This window comes from Tiliqua scincoides, chromosome 4, assembly GCF_035046505.1.
Source record: "Tiliqua scincoides isolate rTilSci1 chromosome 4, rTilSci1.hap2, whole genome shotgun sequence".
In the NCBI taxonomy this organism is placed as follows: Eukaryota; Metazoa; Chordata; class Lepidosauria; order Squamata; family Scincidae; genus Tiliqua; species Tiliqua scincoides.
Window position 1 is genome coordinate 56,070,215 of NC_089824.1, and position 19,680 is coordinate 56,089,894.

The following is a 19,680-nucleotide window of genomic DNA, read 5'->3' on the forward strand; positions in this document are numbered from 1 at the left end:
ATGGTTTTAATATGGTTTCAATTTTTACACTTATTAACTAGACATCGGAAAAGATCTTTATTCAAATTTAATATACATTATGGAAAAAAACTGATATGGCATTCTACATTGAGAATTGTTTGTAAATCCTGAATATTTCACACCAGAATATCAGCCTATAACACTTGCAACACTCCTGTAATACTGTTGAGGTCATGTTTTTTTGCGTGTGGTACTGTACTGTTACTGATGTTGTTACAAATTGTCTAAAGTATTTTATGTATTGACACAACAAGTCTTGAAGTTGGGTGAGTGCTCTTTTAAAGAGAAAAACAGATTGGGAAAACTGTGTATTAATCTGGGAGAAAAGGTATAGCCTTAGTAAGATAATATAAAATGCTTGCTATTTCCTTATTAACTATGCATAGTATGTATCTAAAATACTACATGTAGCTCAGAAGTAACTCAGAACTTATTGTAATTCTTAATACAGCAAACATGAATCCTTTACTGCTCTTCATAACATCCTTATTATGGCTAAGGGGACATCAATGTGCACCTACTAAAGAGGATGACACACATTTTGTGGACAACCTGAAAGGTACGTACTACTAAATCACTGATGTTTTGTTAAAATTTGCATGAGTGATCGTCACTTTCTTGCCAGATATACAATGAAGTGAATGAGGGAGGCTCACATTTAAATGAGAATTGCTGCACAAACTATGGACACAAACTCAATGTCACTTAACAGAGGTCAGTTATCCCTTAATTGATTTTACTGTTTCACTCACTTTATTCACTCTTTCAATAAGCTTAGGATGTGAGGATTCTAATCCACTTTAGTGCTTTCAAGTATGAAATTGGTATGCTAGTTGTTGTCAATTAATTATTTTGGAATGCAAAGATGTGATCTTTTGTACATCTTCTGATTATAAAACAGTCAATAGAAACCCCATATCAAGCACAGAAAATAAGTTTATTCTGAAGTCATCAGAGATGATGGACCACCATGGCTAGATCATAGTTTTGGTATCCTAGCATTATCAAATGACAGTGCATGGCTTCTATAACTGTTCTTTATTATTATTATTATACTTTATTTTTTACCCCGCCTTTCTCCCCGAAGGGACTCAAGGCGGGTTATTACCAACCCTGATATAAAAAAATCTAAAACAGCAGAAGAGAAATCTGTGCAGGATCTGTAGTGAAACTACTACATATATGGCCCATCCTATCTCCCACCATCTTCTACCATGCAGCTGCTCTGTCAGAGTGCATGCTGTGGTGGGGGCGGTTCCGGAAGGTGATGGTGGTAGAGGAATCAGACAGCCATAAGAAGCAAGTAAAAATCTTTTCATTTTTAAAAAAATATTTTTTACTTACCTCCCAGTAGGCTGCTTGACCTGCTATGGGTCTCCTTGGACCCACACCAGCTATTTTACTGGCATACGTCTGAGGAGAGGAAGGGGACGGGGCATGTTGAAAAATTGGGGTAGGAGCCACCCACTCCAGCCTACTCCCTGCACTTCCCCTCCTTGCCCCCCTTCCCCCAAATTGCCTACAAACCAACCTCTCCACTTACCTTAATTAGGCCAGTGAAGTGTCCAGGCAAGTCTGGTGTGTGCATGGAGCTCCTGGCCATATTTGCAACATTTCCTTCATGTGTGATGGGGGCACAGCTTTCGTGCTGCCATAGGCCCTTGATAGGATTGGACCGACAGAATTGTTACATGAGATTATCAATGATACGGCATGCTATTACCTATAAATGAATGCTTTTCACGTAGAAAACTTATTTCATGGAAATCACTTCCATGTAAGACAGTTAAGTTTGCAGTACATACACTACAACTTGAGATAAACACAGATGATTCTATTTTGTGGTGCAAACTTGCTGCAGGAAGCTGTACTTGGTGGCAAAATTGTCTTGTGCCATAGAGTATGAATTTATGTGATTAGATTGCCAGCCTATCACCCACACCTTAGAGCAGTGGTTCTCAAACTTTTAGTACCTGGATCCACTTTTTAGAATGAGAATCTGTCAGGACCCAGTGGAAGTGATGTCATGACCAGAAGTGACATCATCAAGCAGGGAAAATTTTTAATAATCCTAGGCTGCAGTCCTACCAATACTTACCAAGGAGTAAGTCCCTTTACTATCATTGTTATAAGCATATACATAGTGGCCTGTTAAAAGTACAGGTTTGTAACATTTCCCCAAATGCAGTCACATACCAAGTCTAATATATTAAAATAAAATATTGAAATCAATCGGGACCCACCTGAAATGGGCTCGTGGCCTACCTAGTGGGTCCTGACCCACAGTTTGAGAAACACTGCAGAGTTTTTCCTTGGATCTGTCCCCCCACTCCTTGGAATACATGGTCTATCCTACTGGTCAAAAAGAGTTCTTACAGATTCATCCTGTATGAGATGAGGTTATTTTTTATGTTATATTTTTAACTGTTGGATTTGAATCCAAAGTCAGTACTTAAAATGACAGAAATAAAATATAGGTGTATGAAAGAAAAAATGAAAATACATTTCTGCAGGTAAACAAGTGAAATGGCAGTTTGCATTTTCATATGTTTGCAATCCTACACACCATTTGCAATCCTACACACCATTGCCTGGAAGTAAGTCCCACTGAACACAATGAGAATTACTTCTGAGTAAATATGCATGGAATCGCTCTATTAAAATAGGTCCCTTTGATGCTGATGACATCCCATTAAAAGGCAATAAATGGATGCTATGTTTGAGTTTTATATCTTAATATAGCTATTGTTTGGCCAAAATAGTCAGTGGGCAGCCCAATCCTGAGCTGCCCAGGGTGCCCAGGCTTGGCAGCACCGAGAAGGGTTGCCGCCAGATCCTGCATCTCCCAGGCTACCGTGGGAGGGACCTTGGGAGAAGGGGACGTTTGTCCCCTTCCCCCGAGTAAGGTAAGCAGCCCCGCAGTGGGCAACTCACTTTACCCGTGAGTAAAGTGTACTCCCCTTTAGGTAAACTTTAGGTACTTTAGGTAAAGGCACTCGTGTAGGGCGCGCAGCCCTACACAAGTGCCTTGGATCCTGTGGAGCGGAGATCGGTGGACCCGCCTCCCTCCCTCCCCCCGACATGCCTCCTGCCCACCCCCCTCCCCACATCACACCTCCCCAGCACACCTTCTCCCTGCACTCTCTCCGTCCCCCGCCGGCCTCCCCCCTCCCTGGAACACCTCCTCCCTGTCTCCGCCCCCGCCCCCGCCTACCATTCCACAGCTCGGCAGTCTGGGAGACCACCGAGCCGCAGAAGCTGGGTGACCATCCCGCGCTAGCCCAGCAACAGCCGGAGCTGGGCTAGCATTGGCGGCAGCCCGGCGGTGAGGCTGGCAAACGTGCCTTACACACGAGCTCAGGATTGGGCTCTGAATTGCTACTGAAGTCTATTGGTATTTTGCTACTGGGAACAATACCACGGTGGCTAAATTCTCACAACAGTTTTGTGGGCATGCATAAAATATATTTTACAAGATGATGATTTTGTTGCTTTATTTAAGAATAAACATATCAGTAAGTTAAAACATATGTCCATTGAGCTGCATTAACTGCATATGGGCAATAGCGGAGTTTAATCTAGAATCTCAGTCTGTAAGTTGTTAAGAACATAAGAACAGCCCCACTGGATCAGGCCATAGGCCCATCTAGTCCAGCTTCCTGTATCTCACAGCGGCCCACCAAATGCCCAGGGAGCACACCAGATAACAAGAAACCTCATCTTGGTGCCCTCCCTTGCATCTGGCATTCTGACATAACCCATTTCTAAAATCAGGAGGTTGCACATACACATCATGGCTTGTACCCCATAATGGATTTTTCCTCCAGAAACTTGTCCAATCCCCTTTTAAAGGCGTCTAGGCTAGACGCCAGCACCACATCCTGTGGCAAGGAGTTCCACAGACTGACCACACGCTGAGTAAAGAAATATTTCTTTTGTCTGTCCTAACCCGCCCAACACTCAATTTTAGTGGATGTCCCCTGGTTCTGGTATTATGTGAGAGTGTAAAGAGCATCTCCCTATCCACTCAGTCCATCCCCTGCATAATTTTGTTATGTTGTTGGGGATTTGGGGCCCAATCCAGAACAGTGCATGCCGGTTTATCACTTGCACGTGCTGTTGCAACATTCCATAAGGCATGTTTGCAGGCCCTACCTCCAGGCGAGCGCCAGTGGTAGCCCAGTGCTGGCCAGGCAGCCACCAGAGTTCTGCCACTCGGTGGTTGCCAAGCAGTGGAGAGGTAAGTGGAGGTGTGGCGGGAGGGGGGAGGTGGGCGGAGGGCAGGGAGATGGTGGGGGCATTACGAGGAGGCGGGGAGGAGGTGTGCCAGGTAAGGGATCAGGAAAGGATGTAAGCGGGACCGGTGGAGCTTTGCTCCACTGGATCCAGAGCCTCCGCATCGGGCTCACTGCCCAGCATGAACGCTCTTGATTCACCGCTGACCCTTTTGTTAGCGGTGAATTGAGTAGCCCCATTGTGGGGCTACTTCATTTTCCCAGGGGAAGGGAATGAAAGTCCCCTTCTCCCAAGGAGCTGCCTGCAACTGCCTGGATTGTGCAGAATGCACAGCAGCCATTTTTGGCACCACTGCAGCCCCGTGTCTGGGGCAGCTCAGGATTGGGCTGTCGGTCTTGTTATCTAGGCACCATTATTACAGTATTTCTTTTTCCTAACCAGAGTATGTTAATTATCATTCAACATTTATGCCTCTGCTTAAAAGGCCTATCGCTTAATAAAAAAGAAATCTAATGGCATTTTTCCCTGTCTCCCCCCAGTTTTATCTGAAGTTGGGGAGAAATATGTAGATGAAGAGGTAAAGAAAGCCCTACTCGGCATTAAGCAGATGAAAATTCTGATGGGAAGAAATGAAGTTAAACACACAAATCTGATGAGAACCTTAAAGAAGAGCAGTGAAGAAAAAGAGGTAATTTGTAAATAGTAGTTATATCCTTAGAATTGGTGTTGCTGAGGTATCTGATGATTCTATTGCTGGGTTAAAGGTGTTTGCACAAATGTGTGTCACATATGCATGTTCTTCATATGACAAAGAAAGCAGAATAGAGGCATTTTGAAGTTGCAGTTTGTTTATGGAAGTAAGCCCTGTGAACGCAGTGTAGCTTATTTCTAACAATACAGTAGTCAGATGCTACTGTTAGAGAAGATTATTTTAGTAATAGGCAGAAGACAGCTGAGAATCCTCAGTATCCCATCACAGTTCCCACCATTCTTGGAGGAAGCCATGATAGTTAAGGGATACAAAGAGGCTGAGACAAGCATGTAATGCAGATTTTTCCCTTGACCTTTGTCAAGTTCCCTTAAGCAAAAGTGTTATTCCAGTTAAGTATGTAGGTCTTTGCAGTCCTAACTTGCCATATACGTAGACATTGAACATATAGAGAGCACTCCTGCTTTTAAAAGATATGGTGAAAAATAGAAATACAGGTATACTTGGCTTCTCAAGTACTGTATATTAAGGACCCAATCCTACCTCCCTGCCCACTGCTGATGCAAGAGTGCCAAAAAGACCCCTGCTGAATAGAGCTGGGGGGGATATCGGTAGGCTTCAGAAGAGATAGACGAATTATTCCTGCTCCTCAATGGGTCTCTTCGCACCTGCTCCAGCTCTGTAGCTGGCGCAAGTCTGAGGAGAAGAAAGGTGTGGGAAGGCAGGGAGACTTGGAAAAGAGGGGATAGCATCTACCCCCTCCCACCACCTCCCAGTCCAGTTTCACCCTCTCCCACTACTACCTAACCTGCTCTAGCAGGTGCTGTGGGAAACGATGGCAGTGTTGCAGTGCTACTGCCTTTTGAAGCAGCACATGCAAAATGACTGCCAACAGAGTGCTCTGTGCACTGTCTGTGGCCATTTTGCAATAGCGGAAGTGCCTTCTGCTGTTGAAATGTGCTCCAGCTGGCAGCCCAATCCTGCACTGGATTGGGCTGTAAATCTAGGTCACTAGGTTTCATTGGTCATGACCAGTATGTTGGTTGGAAACAAGTAAGCCCCAAACTCAGTCGGAGTCGGAGTCTGCCCCAGGCAATCTCTCCAATACAGAAGCAGATGTTTGTTTTTGTGCAGGTCGGATGTCGATGTCATGAAAGACAAACTAGCCGAAGCAATCATATGCAAATCTTGCCCAATCCAAACACCTGCTAAATATTTACTAGTTAAATCAGGAGGTTCAAATTAAGAACAGAAATGCCAAGCATTTACCACTGTAACAAGCAGCACGCAGTAACCTTCACTTGATGGACACTGGCAGCTTCTTCAGTCCATCTTAACTCATAATTTGCAAGTATTCACTATTATAGAAATGGTAGTTGATGGTATTTCAATGCCACATTTCTACTTTTATATCATACTTCAATCTTTTTTTGTGGATTAGCAAAAAGTGGGTTGGGATTAGCAAAAGCAGTTTTTGTTTTCTCACACCACCTTAGGTAATGTAAAGGCAGAATTCCACACTTTTGCTTACCATTGAGGCTACTGGCAAGTTGGACACTGTCCTTTGGGGGTGTGATGAGCAAGCCCCAGCCTTGACGATGCAGGGGAGTAAGGACAGTCCTGCACAGTAATTCCTGCCTTCTCCTTTGTTGGGAGAAAGTCTGGGGAATGACTATTGTGTTGCCAAGGCATTGGGAGCACCCGGCAGTGCAAGATGAAACCAAAGGAAGCCCACTGAATTAAATCAGTAATGTATTCTTAGAAGCAGTACTGTTTAAAACACTTAATGCTTTTTAAGCCCTTTACAAAAGTTTACATGAACCCATACATCATTTTTTAGGAAACCACTATCCCACTGCAATAAACCACCCTGGATTGTCTGGTATCTATGTTGGAAAATGGGTCACAGGAAAACAACAGATGGGTACCATATGGTATGAGGCATGCCATACCTGCATGCATCTGATGCAATTTTCATATGGCTGCTATAAAGAAGCAATCACTGACTTTAACATTAAAGCCGCTGGTCTGTCTGTGGACTGGGAAGGTACCCAAATGGGACTAGGAAGCAGGCAGGAGGGTGTTTCTGCATCCCCTGGAGATCCCAGAGCATGCAGGAAAATCATAGCTTTAAAAAAAAATTCCCCAACCTCAGAATCACCCAGAGACTAAGAGCTATGGAAGTGCAATGCCTTCCAGCTGTCATGAAATCCTAGCAGCAGAGAGCAATGTGTAGGAGTAAGCCCTTAGTTGCAGAGGGGTAACTAGGGTGGAGCCTGAGGGAAACCTGCCCTGGGCACTACCTCCCAAGAAAAGGGTGCTTGCTGCTGTGGCTTAATGCCCCTTCGCCTGTGGAGGCTCCCCTTTGAAGGGGGTGCACCTTCGAAGGGGAGCCTCCAGAGGAGAAGGAACAGGAGTGCAAAGCCACTAGCACCTTGTCCTCTGGGGAGAACCTGGAAGTGATGTCACAATAAGAACATAAGAACAGCCTGGCTGAATCAGGCCATAGGCCCATCTTGTCCACCTTCCTGTATCTCACAGTGGCCCACCAAATGCCTCTGAGGGGACAAGAGAGAATGCCTCCTAAAGTGATATTCTTTGTCGTTCTGAGTAGGAACTCAAATCTGTAAAAAGAACAGCATTTGAGTAATTAAGTACAGAAATCACATCAGCAGTTGTTGCACATTTCATGTGACCAGGCCATAGAGTAGATCAGTAAGTAAGTATAGAACATAGTAATAGATTTTTTCACAAACAAAACAACAGAAAGACAAACATGCAAATACAGGAAAAAGGTAATATGAACAGACTCTCTGCCTAAAAAGTCAGATTGTTAAGGGAAATGGCAGAACTGATTCTGCATCTTGTTAAAATATCAAACAAAAAATTTGCCATTTGGATTATAGCCAATGTATCAGATAGTAATAGATAAATACTTTAGGATTGAGCTGTGGCAGATGTTTAAAGCCCTGGATTTTTCAAAGTTATTTTATTAATATATGTACTCTGAAATAATTCTGATGTCAGTGATGATTCAGAAATTATAAATAATTCGTTAATCAGGAAGCTCTAAGACTTATGAATGAAGTAAAAGAAAGATTGGAAGAAGAAGAGGAGATATGCCAGGGGTCTTTGAAGAGTTTGTGGGATGAATGCAAATCTTGCCTAGAAAGTAACTGCATGAGATTTTATACAACCTGTCGGCATGGTCTATCTACATTTACAAGCAAGGTAAGGGGGGGGGAGTACCATGATTGCCAGGCCTGGCCTGCTCAAAGTGCCATCCAAATACTTCTTTCTTTCTTTCTTTCTTTCTTTCTTTCTTTCAAGCCTACTGCCGCTGTTTCTTAAAAGCTGCTTGGGCCAGGAGGATCTTGGGAAAACTCCTCCCAAAATTCTCCCCATCTGGCCAATGGAAATGTGCAGGAAGAGGAGAGGAGGTGGTAATCTTCTTTCCGATCACCAGGGAGAAACTGAAATGAGTTTAGGGCTGAACGAGAAGTGATGTTCGAGATGTATAAATATATCTCCTAATGTTTTAATCTAAAATAGGTGAAATTTGGATTAGGGCTGTGGGGCAGGGAAAGAGTGGGGAGAGTTTAACACTTTTCCTATACACTGATTCTTTGATCCAAACAGCCCCTGCCTCAGAGTTGTCATTTGGTATAGAGAGCAATACAGGAACTGAATTGAAGCTAATAGGAGGTCTTGGATGGTAGTGACAGAGAGCTGCTATTATTATTATTATTATTATTATTATTATTATTATTATTATTATTATTAACAACAGTATTTATATACTGCTTTTCAACAAAAAGTTCACAAAGCAGTTAACAGAAAAAATCAAATAACTAATGGCTTCCTGTCCCAAAAGGGCTCACAATCTAAAAAGATGCATCTAAAAAGATGCAACACTTTTCTAGACAGCCACTAGAAAAGAAACTGCTGGGGTGAGGTGGGCTAGTTACTCTCCCCCTGCTAAAAAGAGGAGCACCTACTTGAAAGACTGCCTCTTACCCAGTTAGTAGGGGTTGCATTCAGGAATCAGCATGGGGGGAAGGATTAACCTCTCCCTCCACAAAAAAAGCCCAAGACAGGCAATGTGTTTGCACATCTCTAATGCCATGTCTGATTTGACTCTGATAATCTGTTTTAACTTCTTACATTTTTAGAAAGAATTTTCTAGCTTTTGAAAATATATTTGGAAGTGTGCAGCAATGCCTAGTAACATCTCCAAGGCAACTGGGGGCACAGAACTTCTGGTAGTCAAGGCTGTGGATTCAGTGTCCTGAATTAACTCTTTTGTTTACAAAGAACACAAGTTGGACCAGACCAGAATTGTTAGTGGTGATTCTAATCACTACTCATGGTCTAAACAGCACACTTGATTGTCTGGTCCTTATTAATTTGCAATAGTACACCAGGGTTTGCATTTTTTGTTTTTGGTAAAATTAACACAGTGCAGAATGTGATGAAACCTAAAATACAGAGTGTGATGAAAGCACAGTATTATTTAGCAAACAGGGTAAGATTTGACTTCAAGGAGTTAAGGGTGTGTTTTTGTATGTGTTCATTTGCATCTGTTCTTTATGGAAATTTCCAATGGATGGCAATCTAATGACTCGCTGACAGCTCATATTTTTTCACCACCCACAGGTTGAAGATTTTTTCAGGAAAATGACTCCATTATCATTTCCTCATTTTGAGGCTCCCGAGCAAGATCTCCAGTTTAATCAAAAGCCTGAGGAAGAGGATACCCAGCTAGTCCAGATGGAAAATGTGTTCAACCAGCTGTTATTAGATACGGGAACAGTGTTTGAAAAAACCCTGGTTTTTTTCAAACAAATGCAAAAGGAATTTGATCAGTCTTTTCAAGCCTATTTTATGTCTGATCCAGACTTAACAGAGCCCTATTTTTTGCCAGCTTCACTCGAGGAGTCTGCGAAGAGCATAGATTCTGCAAAAGATGAAGGGACATCAGATTTCTTCCAGCTAGTTTTTGATTTCAGCAAAACTGTCGTGGAAGGTGTGGCTGAAGTAATAGCTGAGGCATTTGAAGGATACACAGAGAATTTGAGGGAGATTGCAGATCAAATTAAAGGCAAGTTTAAAAACAGTTTCACACAGAATTTGATACTAGTGACATAGAGCCTTAACTCTATTCTTAAAACCTTTTCAGTAGCATATCTGCTTCTTATAGTACCGGTGCAACATTGCTGCAATGCCAGAGTTGTCTCATTCTTTGCAACTTTGTACTGGGCCAGTCACAAGTGGACCCCTATATACTCATATGGCATGTTTTTTGATTAGGGGTATTAGAAAATTACCTAACTGGGTTCTGGCTTGCATGGATCTAAAATACCATATTTATTTTAATAGAAGAAATTGCTTTCTTAGATAGATTGGGGGCAAACAAGGCATATAGGCAGTGCTTCCATGTTTTTCAATATGAAACTTCCTGAAACTGCAGAGAACAAGGAGTGGGAGTCCAGTTTTAAAGACAAAAGGGGCACATGGGTGAAGAGGAAAGAACTTGCACCCACAGCTTACCTCTTCATAGCCCATCTCTCCTGACAGTCTTCTTTCAGCTCCAATTCCAGAAATGAACCTGGCTAAGGTTCACTACACATTACAAGAAGCATGCAATTAGCACTTCTTGGTTTTCTTTAGGGCAAAAAACAGTCACAGGAGCCCTGTTTGTATTGGAATCATGTCATGGGGGGGAGCTATCTCTAAGCCCTCACCATGGTCCTGATCTAGTTCAACTTCCCCATGGCTATTTCCCCACTGGGGGGACGACGTCTATTGGCAACAATGGGAGCTTTTATCTCCGATTCAATTGCAGCCAGTTGGGACCCAATCTTGTTTGAAACTGTGGTTTTTGATCCTGACTGGAGAGCCCCCAACTGCTATTTACACACACACAAGCACAGAAGTATTAATCCTGCACTTCTTACACATCATTCAACCCCGAGAGAAAAGTGCTTGGTGAGAGGAACTGCAGGAAGATAAGCCTCCTTGAGGCATCCCTTCTGCTTTTAACATCATATATCCTCTGCTCCTTCTAAGTGATTGGGGAGTTTTGGTATTTAATCTGCTGCTATCATCTAGTTTGGTCCCTAGAAATATATCTTTTGATTTGAATGAGGTTGTTGTTGTTGTTGTTGTTGTTGTTGTTATTTTATTAATTTGTACCCCGCCTTTTTGCCCAACGGACAAAATTAATTTGTCCACTTTGAGGTTTGTTCCATGTCCACTTTGAGGTTTATACGATCAATACCATAATTTGATTAATATTGTTGAAGCAGTACATTCTGTGTCTCTTAATGACCTCTGTATACATACTGTATTCACTCTAGAGTCAGACAAAAGTGGAATGTTCTCTAAGATGATACCGGGCCGCGAGAGAACTCCGTGCAACAAACTGCGTCAGAATACATCAGGATGTCCCTACTTTCATGTGAGATGCCAGAAGTGTCAGGATAATCTTGTGCGAGGTGAATAATATTCCATTTAGACGCTTCATGGCTGACCATAGCAGACCTCATTTCCATGGTCCCAGTCATTATTTATCATGACTTAGATTTAATTTCAAATGTACGTATGTTTGAGAATTGTAATGATTCTCAATGAATCCAAATGATTCAATAGACCTTTCCTAAGTGCTGTGCTTCAGTGGCATAGCTATGGCATCTGACACCCGGGGGCCCAAAAATCTTTAACACCTCCTCATATGACATCTTAGAGACCTCTGAAAGGCACTTCTGGTTTTCCCTGAAATGACCTTCTGGATGACTCTGAGACACCTCCTCAAATCATGGTACCTGGGGCAATGTAATAATAATAATAAACTTTATTTTTATCCCATTGTTCTCCCCAAAGGGACCCAGGGTGGCTTACAACATAGTAAAAAAACAAGTTAAAACATAATTTAACAGATAAAAACATATTAAAAACAACATTAAGAGAAACCATTAAAACAGTAATCAGATAAAAGTCAGAATAAAAAGAGCATAAAACAGCAGTTCAAGGAGGAATCACGCCTGTAAAAAACTAAAAGATGTATAAAGATGTTAAAAAGGCCATAGAGTCAGAAGGCTTGTGTAAACAACAAGGTCTTCAGGCCTCGTCGAAAGGTCTCGAGGGAGGGAGCCATTCTCAAGTCAAGGGGAAGGGAGTTCCATAACATTGGTGCCACTACTGAGAAGGCCCTATTTCTTGCCGCCGCCCCACGTACCTCTTTAGGCGGCGGCACATGTAAAAAGGCCTTCTCTGATGACTTGAGAGGACGAGCCGGATTGTACAGGAGTAGGCGATCTCTAAGATAGCCTGGCCCAGAGCAGTATAGGGCTTTAAAGGTCAAGACCAGCACCTTGAATTGGGCCCGGAAACAAATGGGCAGCCAATGTAGCCCCTGGAGAAGCGGACTGACAGAGTCAAACCGCCTAGCTCCAGTGACCACACGGGCCACCGCATTCTGCACTAATTGCAGTTTCCGAACCGTCTTCAGGGGCAGCCCCACATAAAGCGCGTTACAATAATCTAACCTCAATGTCACCGTAGCATGGATCACTGTGGCCAGGTCTGCACAATCCAAGTATGGCCGCAGCTGGCGCACCAGCCGAAGCTGCGCAAAGGCCCCTCTAGCCACAGCCGCCACCTGGGAATCCAGGAGCAGCTGCGAATCCAGGTGAACCCCCAAGCTGCGGACCTGCTCCTTCAGAGGGAGTGCAACCCCATTCAGAGCAAGCCGATAATCCAGCACCTGCATCGAGGATTTCCGAACCAGGAGAGCCTCTGTCTTATCCGGATTTAATTTCAGCTTGTTAGCCCTCATCCAGATCCTCACTGCCTCCAGACAGCGCTCCAGGTCCTCAACCGCCACCCTGGAGTCTGGAGGAAAGGAGAGATAGAGCTGGGTGTCATCAGCATATTGATGACACTCCACTCCAAACCCCCGGATGACCTCTCCCAGCGGTTTCATGTAGATATTAAATAGCATGGGGGACAGAATTGAACCCTGTGGCACCCCGCACTTCAAGGGCCAGGGTGTCGAACAGGCATCCCCCAGCACCACCATCTGGGACCGACCCTCCAAGTAGGAGCGGAACCACCGCAAAACAGTGCCTCCAACTCCCAACTCGGCCAATCGGCCCAGAAGGATACCATGGTCGATGGTATCGAAAGCCGCCGAGAGGTCCAGCAGGACCAACAGGGACGCACTCCCCCTGTCCAGTCCCCGGCGTAGGTCATCCACCAAGGCGACCAAGGCAGTTTCCGTCCCAAAGCCCGGCCTGAAACCAGATTGAAAAGGGTCCAGATAATCCGCTTCATCCAAGACCCTCTGGAGTTGGGCCGCCACCACCCGCTTGATTACCTTGCCCAGAAACGGGATTTTGGAGACTGGCCGGTAGTTATTCAGCACCGTAGAATCCAGGGAGGCCTTCTTCAGGAGGGGGCGAACCACCGCTCGCTTCAAAGCGAGCGGCAATGTCCCCTCCACCAAGGAAGAGTTGACCACCCTCCCCGTCCACTCAGCCAGTCCACCCCGGGCCGCTCTTATCAGCCAAGCCGGGCAAGGATCAAACAGGCAGGCAGACGGCCTCACACTCCAAAGGAGTCTGTCCACATCCTCAGGCTGCACAAGCTGAAAAGAATCCCACAACACTGGACAAGCAGTTGCCAAGGGGACATCGTCAGACATTGTCAAAGTGGCATCCAAGTTGTGACGAATACGATCGATTTTATCTGCGAAATGTCGCGCAAACACGTCACAGCGGCTGCCCATGTATTCCTCCTGATCTACTGGAGGGGCCTGATGGAGGAGGCCCCGCACCACACGGAACAGCTCTGCCAGACGGCTATCAGCAGACACAATGGTAGCAGAGAAGAATGACCTCTTCGCTGCTACCACCACCACAGAGTAGGCTCTGTATTGAGCTCTACTCCGTGCCCGATCGGATTCATCACGAGTTTTCTGCCACCGTCGCTCTAGACGTCTGCCCTGCCGCTTCCTCTTTTGCAGCTCCTCAGTAAACCAAGGAGCCGCTCCGAGTTTGCGACATGGCAGAGGTCGATCCGGAGCAATCTCATCCACTGCCCTGGCCATTTCCCCGTTCCAGAGATCAACCAGGGCCTCAGATGAGGCACCAGATGAGGCAGTGGGAAAATCTCTCAGAGCCCTCAGGAAACCTTCAGGATCCATTAGCCTCCGGGGGCGTACCATAGAAAACGGTCCCCCACCTCTGCGGAGGTAGGAAGTTGCAGCCAGCCTAAACCTTACCAGGAAGTGATCTGTCCATGACAACGGAGTGATCTCTACATCCAGATCACCACCCCCATGCCCAGCTGTGAACACCAGGTCCAACACGTGTCCTGCAGTATGTGTCGGGGCCAAGATCTTCTGGGACAGGCCCATGGTTGTCATGGCAGCCATGAAATCCTGAGCTGCACCTGCCACAGGGGCCTCGGCATGAACATTCAAGTCCCCCAGCACTAACAGTTGGGGGCCTTCAATGCCACCCCCGAGATCACCCCGGTCAGCTCAGGCAGGGAGACTGTTGGGCAGCAGGGCGGGCAGTACACCAACAGAATCCCAATCCTGTCCGGCCCTCTCAACACAACATGCAGGCACTCGAACCCAGCAGACTGCTGGACAGGGCACCTGGCAAGGGAGATGGACTCACGATAGACCATTGCAACTGCCCTTCCCCGTCCCTGCAATCTTGGCTGCTGCAACACCTGGAAGCCTGGTGGACAAAGTTCAGAGAGACTAACGCCTCCCTCCATGTCCAGCCAGGTCCGTAATGCATGCCAGGTTGGCTTTCTCATCCAGGATCAAATCCCGGATGATACAGGTCTTATTATTCACCGACCTGGCATTCAAAAGCAGAAGCTTCAGATCCAGGGACTCACCGCCAAGACCACCAGGCATCTGAGAACTAGGGGAGGGACCAGAAGGGGAGATGATCTGCCTACGATAAACTCTCCTTCTCCTGTAACGGCCTGTCCGACCCCCACCACCATATCTCCCCTGGCCCGTCACTCTCTTGATAGTGGCACCCTTCCCTTCCCCTGAGCTCCCTCCCAAGAAAACCAACATGTGGCGAGGCCCACCTTCTGAGATTGGCCTGCAGGCGGATCCTCTGCTGTAAGACATTGTTGCTCCTCTCTCCCCTGCCTCAACAGAAGGGGAGGATATCTGACTGCTGTTGATTGGTTCACGAGGGCACCAGCTCTTCCGGGCACGAGCCCCAGGCTAAGAGCCACGAGCCCTTTGGCTCTTGCCCTTCAGCTCGCGCCTCTGGCAAGCCCAGCAAGATGTAAATTACCTGGGGGAGAGAGGAGAGCAATTAGGCAGGCAGGCTTGCAGACTCCCCCTATCCCTTTGTTATGCCACTGCTGTGCTTGGTTTCTTGTTTTGTTCTAGTATGTGATCAAGCTGCAACTCTCTAAATTCAAAACAAAACAAACCTTTTTCCTTGCATGCCCATTGGAAATGGTGAAAACCTTTTTTCCTGCCTAAGGGTTACAGTCTGATGAAGCCCTGCTTCCTACCACTTCCTATCAGAATACATGTGTGCAGTTGTTTATATGGCATTTTATCCATTTAAGGCTTTCTGAGTGAGAAAAACATAAGGTGTGAAAAGCCCCTAAATGATATTTGACTTACGCCTGCTCTACTCAGCACAACTTCCTGATGCTGCTAGTGTACTAAGAAAAATGTATGAGAAGGCTTACTGAGCTTGCTTTGACCTGTATCTGCTTCTGTTAGCTCAGTGTAACTCACCTTATCTCACCTACAGTTTTTGCAAAGGTCACTTCAGTGCACAAACTGTTGGGCTTTAAGAGACTGAGGGCCCAATCCTATCCAATTTTACAGTGCTGGTGCAGCTGTGCCAATGGGGCATGCACTTCATCTTGTGGTGGGGCAGCAATCACAGAGGCCTCCTTAAGGTATGGGAACATTTGTTCCTTTACCTTAGGGCTGCATTGCGACTGCACCGGTGCTGGAAAATTGGATAGGACTGGGCCCTGAGGCTGCAATCCTAACCACACTTTCCTGAGAGTAAGCTCCATTAAACAAAACAGGACTTACTTCTGAGTAGACCTGGTTAGGATTGTGCCCTTAAAATTTGAATCATGGAAAATCATGTCACAAATCAATTCTGTGCTGTAACTTGGGAATAATGATGACATGTCTCACTGTCTGTTATGATAAGCTCACAATAAAATCCAATTACAGGCACAGTTCTATCACTACCAAACACAAGACTCTGTATAAAGTTTTGGCAACTCCCTCTCTCTGTATGTGCATGTACAAGTACACATACAAGTACACACACACACACACACACACAAGCTTTACCTTGATCCCCTTCTCATTAAAAGATTGTATCTAAAGCAAGTTAATCTTGACTAAGCGTAATTGAAAGCAATGAAAAAAGTCAATCATAAGCTAATGTAAGTCTCAATTTCAATGGAATAAAGTCACATGATATCAAGTATGATAACTTGATTTGGATACAACCCAATGTACTTCCAAATATGTTAAAGATTGTTGCATGTAAAGCTCTTGAATAACTAACCTAACTAGCTGTGACAAATGTGCACCATTGTCAAAAGTATCAGCTACACATGGAGTTCTCATTTTCCCTATGTGTGATTAAGGGCACAGTCCTAATCCTTTATGTCAGTGCTTTCCAGCACTGGCATAATGGGACGTGTGCTGCATCCTGCAGTTGGGTGTCACTCACAGGGGCCTCCTCAAAGTAAGGGGATGCTTGTTTCCTTATCTCAGGCCTGCATTGCCCTTAAGTCAGTGCTGGAAAGCACTGACATAAGGGGTTCGGATTGTGCCCTAATGGTCCAGTCATTATAGTGTATGCATGGGGCTGCTAGTGGTTTGCGCTGGTGGCCCTAGCTCATGTGCCATTGCAGCAGCTGCTGTACTGCACTGATGGAACGCAAGTTCTCTCAGAGCAGGGCCCAGGAAGGATTGGGCTATAAGCCAAATTCCAAAGAAAAGCTACAATGAAACATTCTTTTGAAAGTACATTAGAACATGTGGAAAACTTAAGTACGACATTTTAGACATTTGGTTTGCTTCCTTTTCAGTCTGTCCCAATGTCCCTGAACTACATATAAAGTTTGATGATGCCTTTAAGCTGGTTAACATCTCCAGTGAGCAGTATCAACAGATTCTCCAGATGGTGCAGCATCACACAGAAGACACGTCTTACATGTTGAATAAAATGAAAGAAAGATTCGGATGGGTGTCTGAACTATCCAATATGACCATTGGACCAGAAAACATTTTCAATATAGTAAAGGTAAATGTCACACATTAAAAATGGAAGTAACCATTGCGCAATGATCTCTATGTTTTCTATGTATCGCTGACATTTACTGCCGCAGTGCTACCTGAGGGAATGAGTGTGTGTTATTTTTGTGCTTGAAAATACTAAGCCCTTATTGAGGTGGATTTTAAGTATACTTGATAATCCCTTGATGATCTAAAACTCCAGACCTAAGACACTCTAAATCCTTTTAGTGTGATGAGTAACTGACCTGTATCACCATCTGACAAGAATGAAATGGCACAAACAAGTTTGAATAACTGTAGATTACTTTCCCAGATGAATAGCATTTTGCTAGTGGCTGACATTTAACTCATACATCTTCTTTAGATCAATATAACAAAATCAGAGCTTAAGGTAGAAAAAAAAGTTATGAATCTTATTGCTATATACCTGCATGTCATACTATGTCCTCAACAACTTTCTAGCTAGTGTTTGCAAAAAGTATCTGAGTTCACACTTATACATGAAGTTATAAAGAAAGGACCAGAAGTACCCAGTATGTTTACAATGGTTGAGGGCCCAATCCTATCTAATTTTCCAGTGCTAGTGCAGCTGTGTCAATGGGGCATGCACTGCATCTTGTGGTGGGGGCAGCAGTCACAGAGACCTCCTTAAGGTATGGGAACATTTGTTCCCTTACCTTGGGTCTGCACTGTGGCTGCACCAGTGCTGGAAAATTGGATAGGATTGGGCCCTGAGACTGTTGTTTTGCATGTATGGGGGTTCTTAGTTCTGTGTGGAGAGATTGGTCATTATTTATAAATCAGTATCTTCAGTCAGTCCAATTCACACTCTATAATCATGTAAAAACATATTAATCTAATTAAATAAAGGTGTCCATTACCCCTCATCTTAAAAAGTGAGGAATTGTTTTTAAAAGTTTAAAAATGATACCATATCCTAAACGTCAATCTGTTTTCTTTCAGTTGTCATCCAGTGCTAATGGAGTTGAAGCTTCCAATCTGAATGAAACAGTGGTAGACGTGAATATTTTGACTTCACCTACTTTCACAATTAAGGTTCCTCAAGATCTAGACACTGAAAGTTCTGAATTCATTGAATATATAGTTAGGGAAGCTTTACAGCTTTACAAGAAGAATTTCTAAGTATGGCAAGGTGATTCTTTTTACATAAGAAGTGTAATAGCTAGATAGCAGAGATGGGCACTCAACTTGTGGTGACTTGAGTTGCACCAAAAATGGGTTTTTGGATGACTCATGTCGACACAAGTTGTGGATGTCACTGACCCCAACCCTTGAGACTCATGTCCAGTACCTCTAAAAATGTGTCAGGACTCGAAATTACTCAAGTCCCTATCTTGTGTGTCTGTATTCTTGCTTACATGTTTTTTGCCACTTCCGCATTGCATCAAAAGACTTCATAGGTGATCCAGAAGCCACCATTCAGAAGGATGGCAGTAGCAGGGTAGGTTGGTTCCAGGAGGCAGGAGCTGGGGGGTGGGGGTTGAGGGGAGAAGGAAGGCTTAAGTTTGTTTGGGGTTTTTTTTAGCTGCATGAGATTCATTTCTTGAAATGACTCAAAATTTTCACAAATTGAGTTAAAACGGCTACGTGTTATGACTTGCAAGACATGAGGTTGCTGACTTGGGACTCAACTTGTGACTTGGACTTGAGGATATACATGCTTGCTAGATGGGTTTAATTTTTTCCCCTATACATGTTTACCTGGAGTCAATTTACCACATATTTTACCACACATCTCCACTTAATAGGACAAAATTCTCATCACTCAGTAGCAAGATATTGATGACCAAGCTACTTCCAAAGTTGAGAGCGCATTGGTAATTTGGTTGTCTGTATAGTTTCTATGCCAGGGTTTCTCATAAGCTCAAGCCCAATGCCCACTATATTGCAGCCTGTGCTAGGCTTTGTCAGATTTAGGTGTTCATTCCTCTGCTGAGGTGGGGGATGATTTCAAACTTGCAAAGATAGAGCATAAGTATATCCAGGCTCTAGGAAACTATATTTGTTCTGGCAGAGACAATCTCAAATTTAGTGAAATGTACATGAATATGATAGTGATTAACCAACTGGCAAGAAAGACTGAATGAATTCTGCCTGTGTGACAGGAGATTTGAATGGTTCACATCAAGCCTGAGACTCTCACAGGAAAGAATGACACACAAAGCCAAACATTTGTTATTCTCTAATCCAACATTTTAAAAATGAACATGTTACACAAATCTGATTAGATTTGTGTAAGGCTTAACATGTTTTGCTAAAGGTTCTACATTAACGCTGGGGGTGGGCAAGTTGCATCCTTGTAACATGCTGGAGTTCTGGTTTGTTCTTTTAAACATTTAAAACTTTTAACATTTGATTTTATAACTGT

The 19,680-nt window shown here is 44.2% G+C and overlaps 1 protein-coding gene across 1 annotated transcript; it reads left to right on the forward strand.

Annotated features, from left to right (window-relative positions):
* The first annotated feature begins 477 nt into the window (after positions 1-477).
* On the forward strand, positions 478-18,486 carry CLUL1 (clusterin like 1). The gene is made up of 7 exons (XM_066626410.1): positions 478-580; positions 4,797-4,945; positions 8,030-8,197; positions 9,623-10,067; positions 11,326-11,463; positions 17,084-17,298; positions 18,255-18,486. The coding sequence occupies exons 1-7, from the start codon at positions 478-480 to the stop codon at positions 18,432-18,434; spliced, it is 1,398 nt and encodes a 465-aa protein (XP_066482507.1). The 3' UTR covers positions 18,435-18,486.
* The last annotated feature ends 1,194 nt before the right edge of the window (positions 18,487-19,680 follow it).

What these genes read in the sequence shown, in the direction of transcription:
- CLUL1 (XM_066626410.1), top strand. Translation starts at nt 478, where the DNA reads ATGAATCCTTTACTGCTCTTCATAACATCCTTATTATGGCTAAGGGGA. An exon ending in GATTGCAGATCAAATTAAAG is followed by an intron (nt 10,068 to 11,325) that starts GCAAGTTTAAAA and finishes TATTCACTCTAG; the next exon opens with AGTCAGACAAAAGTGGAATG. An exon ending in TCAGGATAATCTTGTGCGAG is followed by an intron (nt 11,464 to 17,083) that starts GTGAATAATATT and finishes CTTCCTTTTCAG; the next exon opens with TCTGTCCCAATGTCCCTGAA.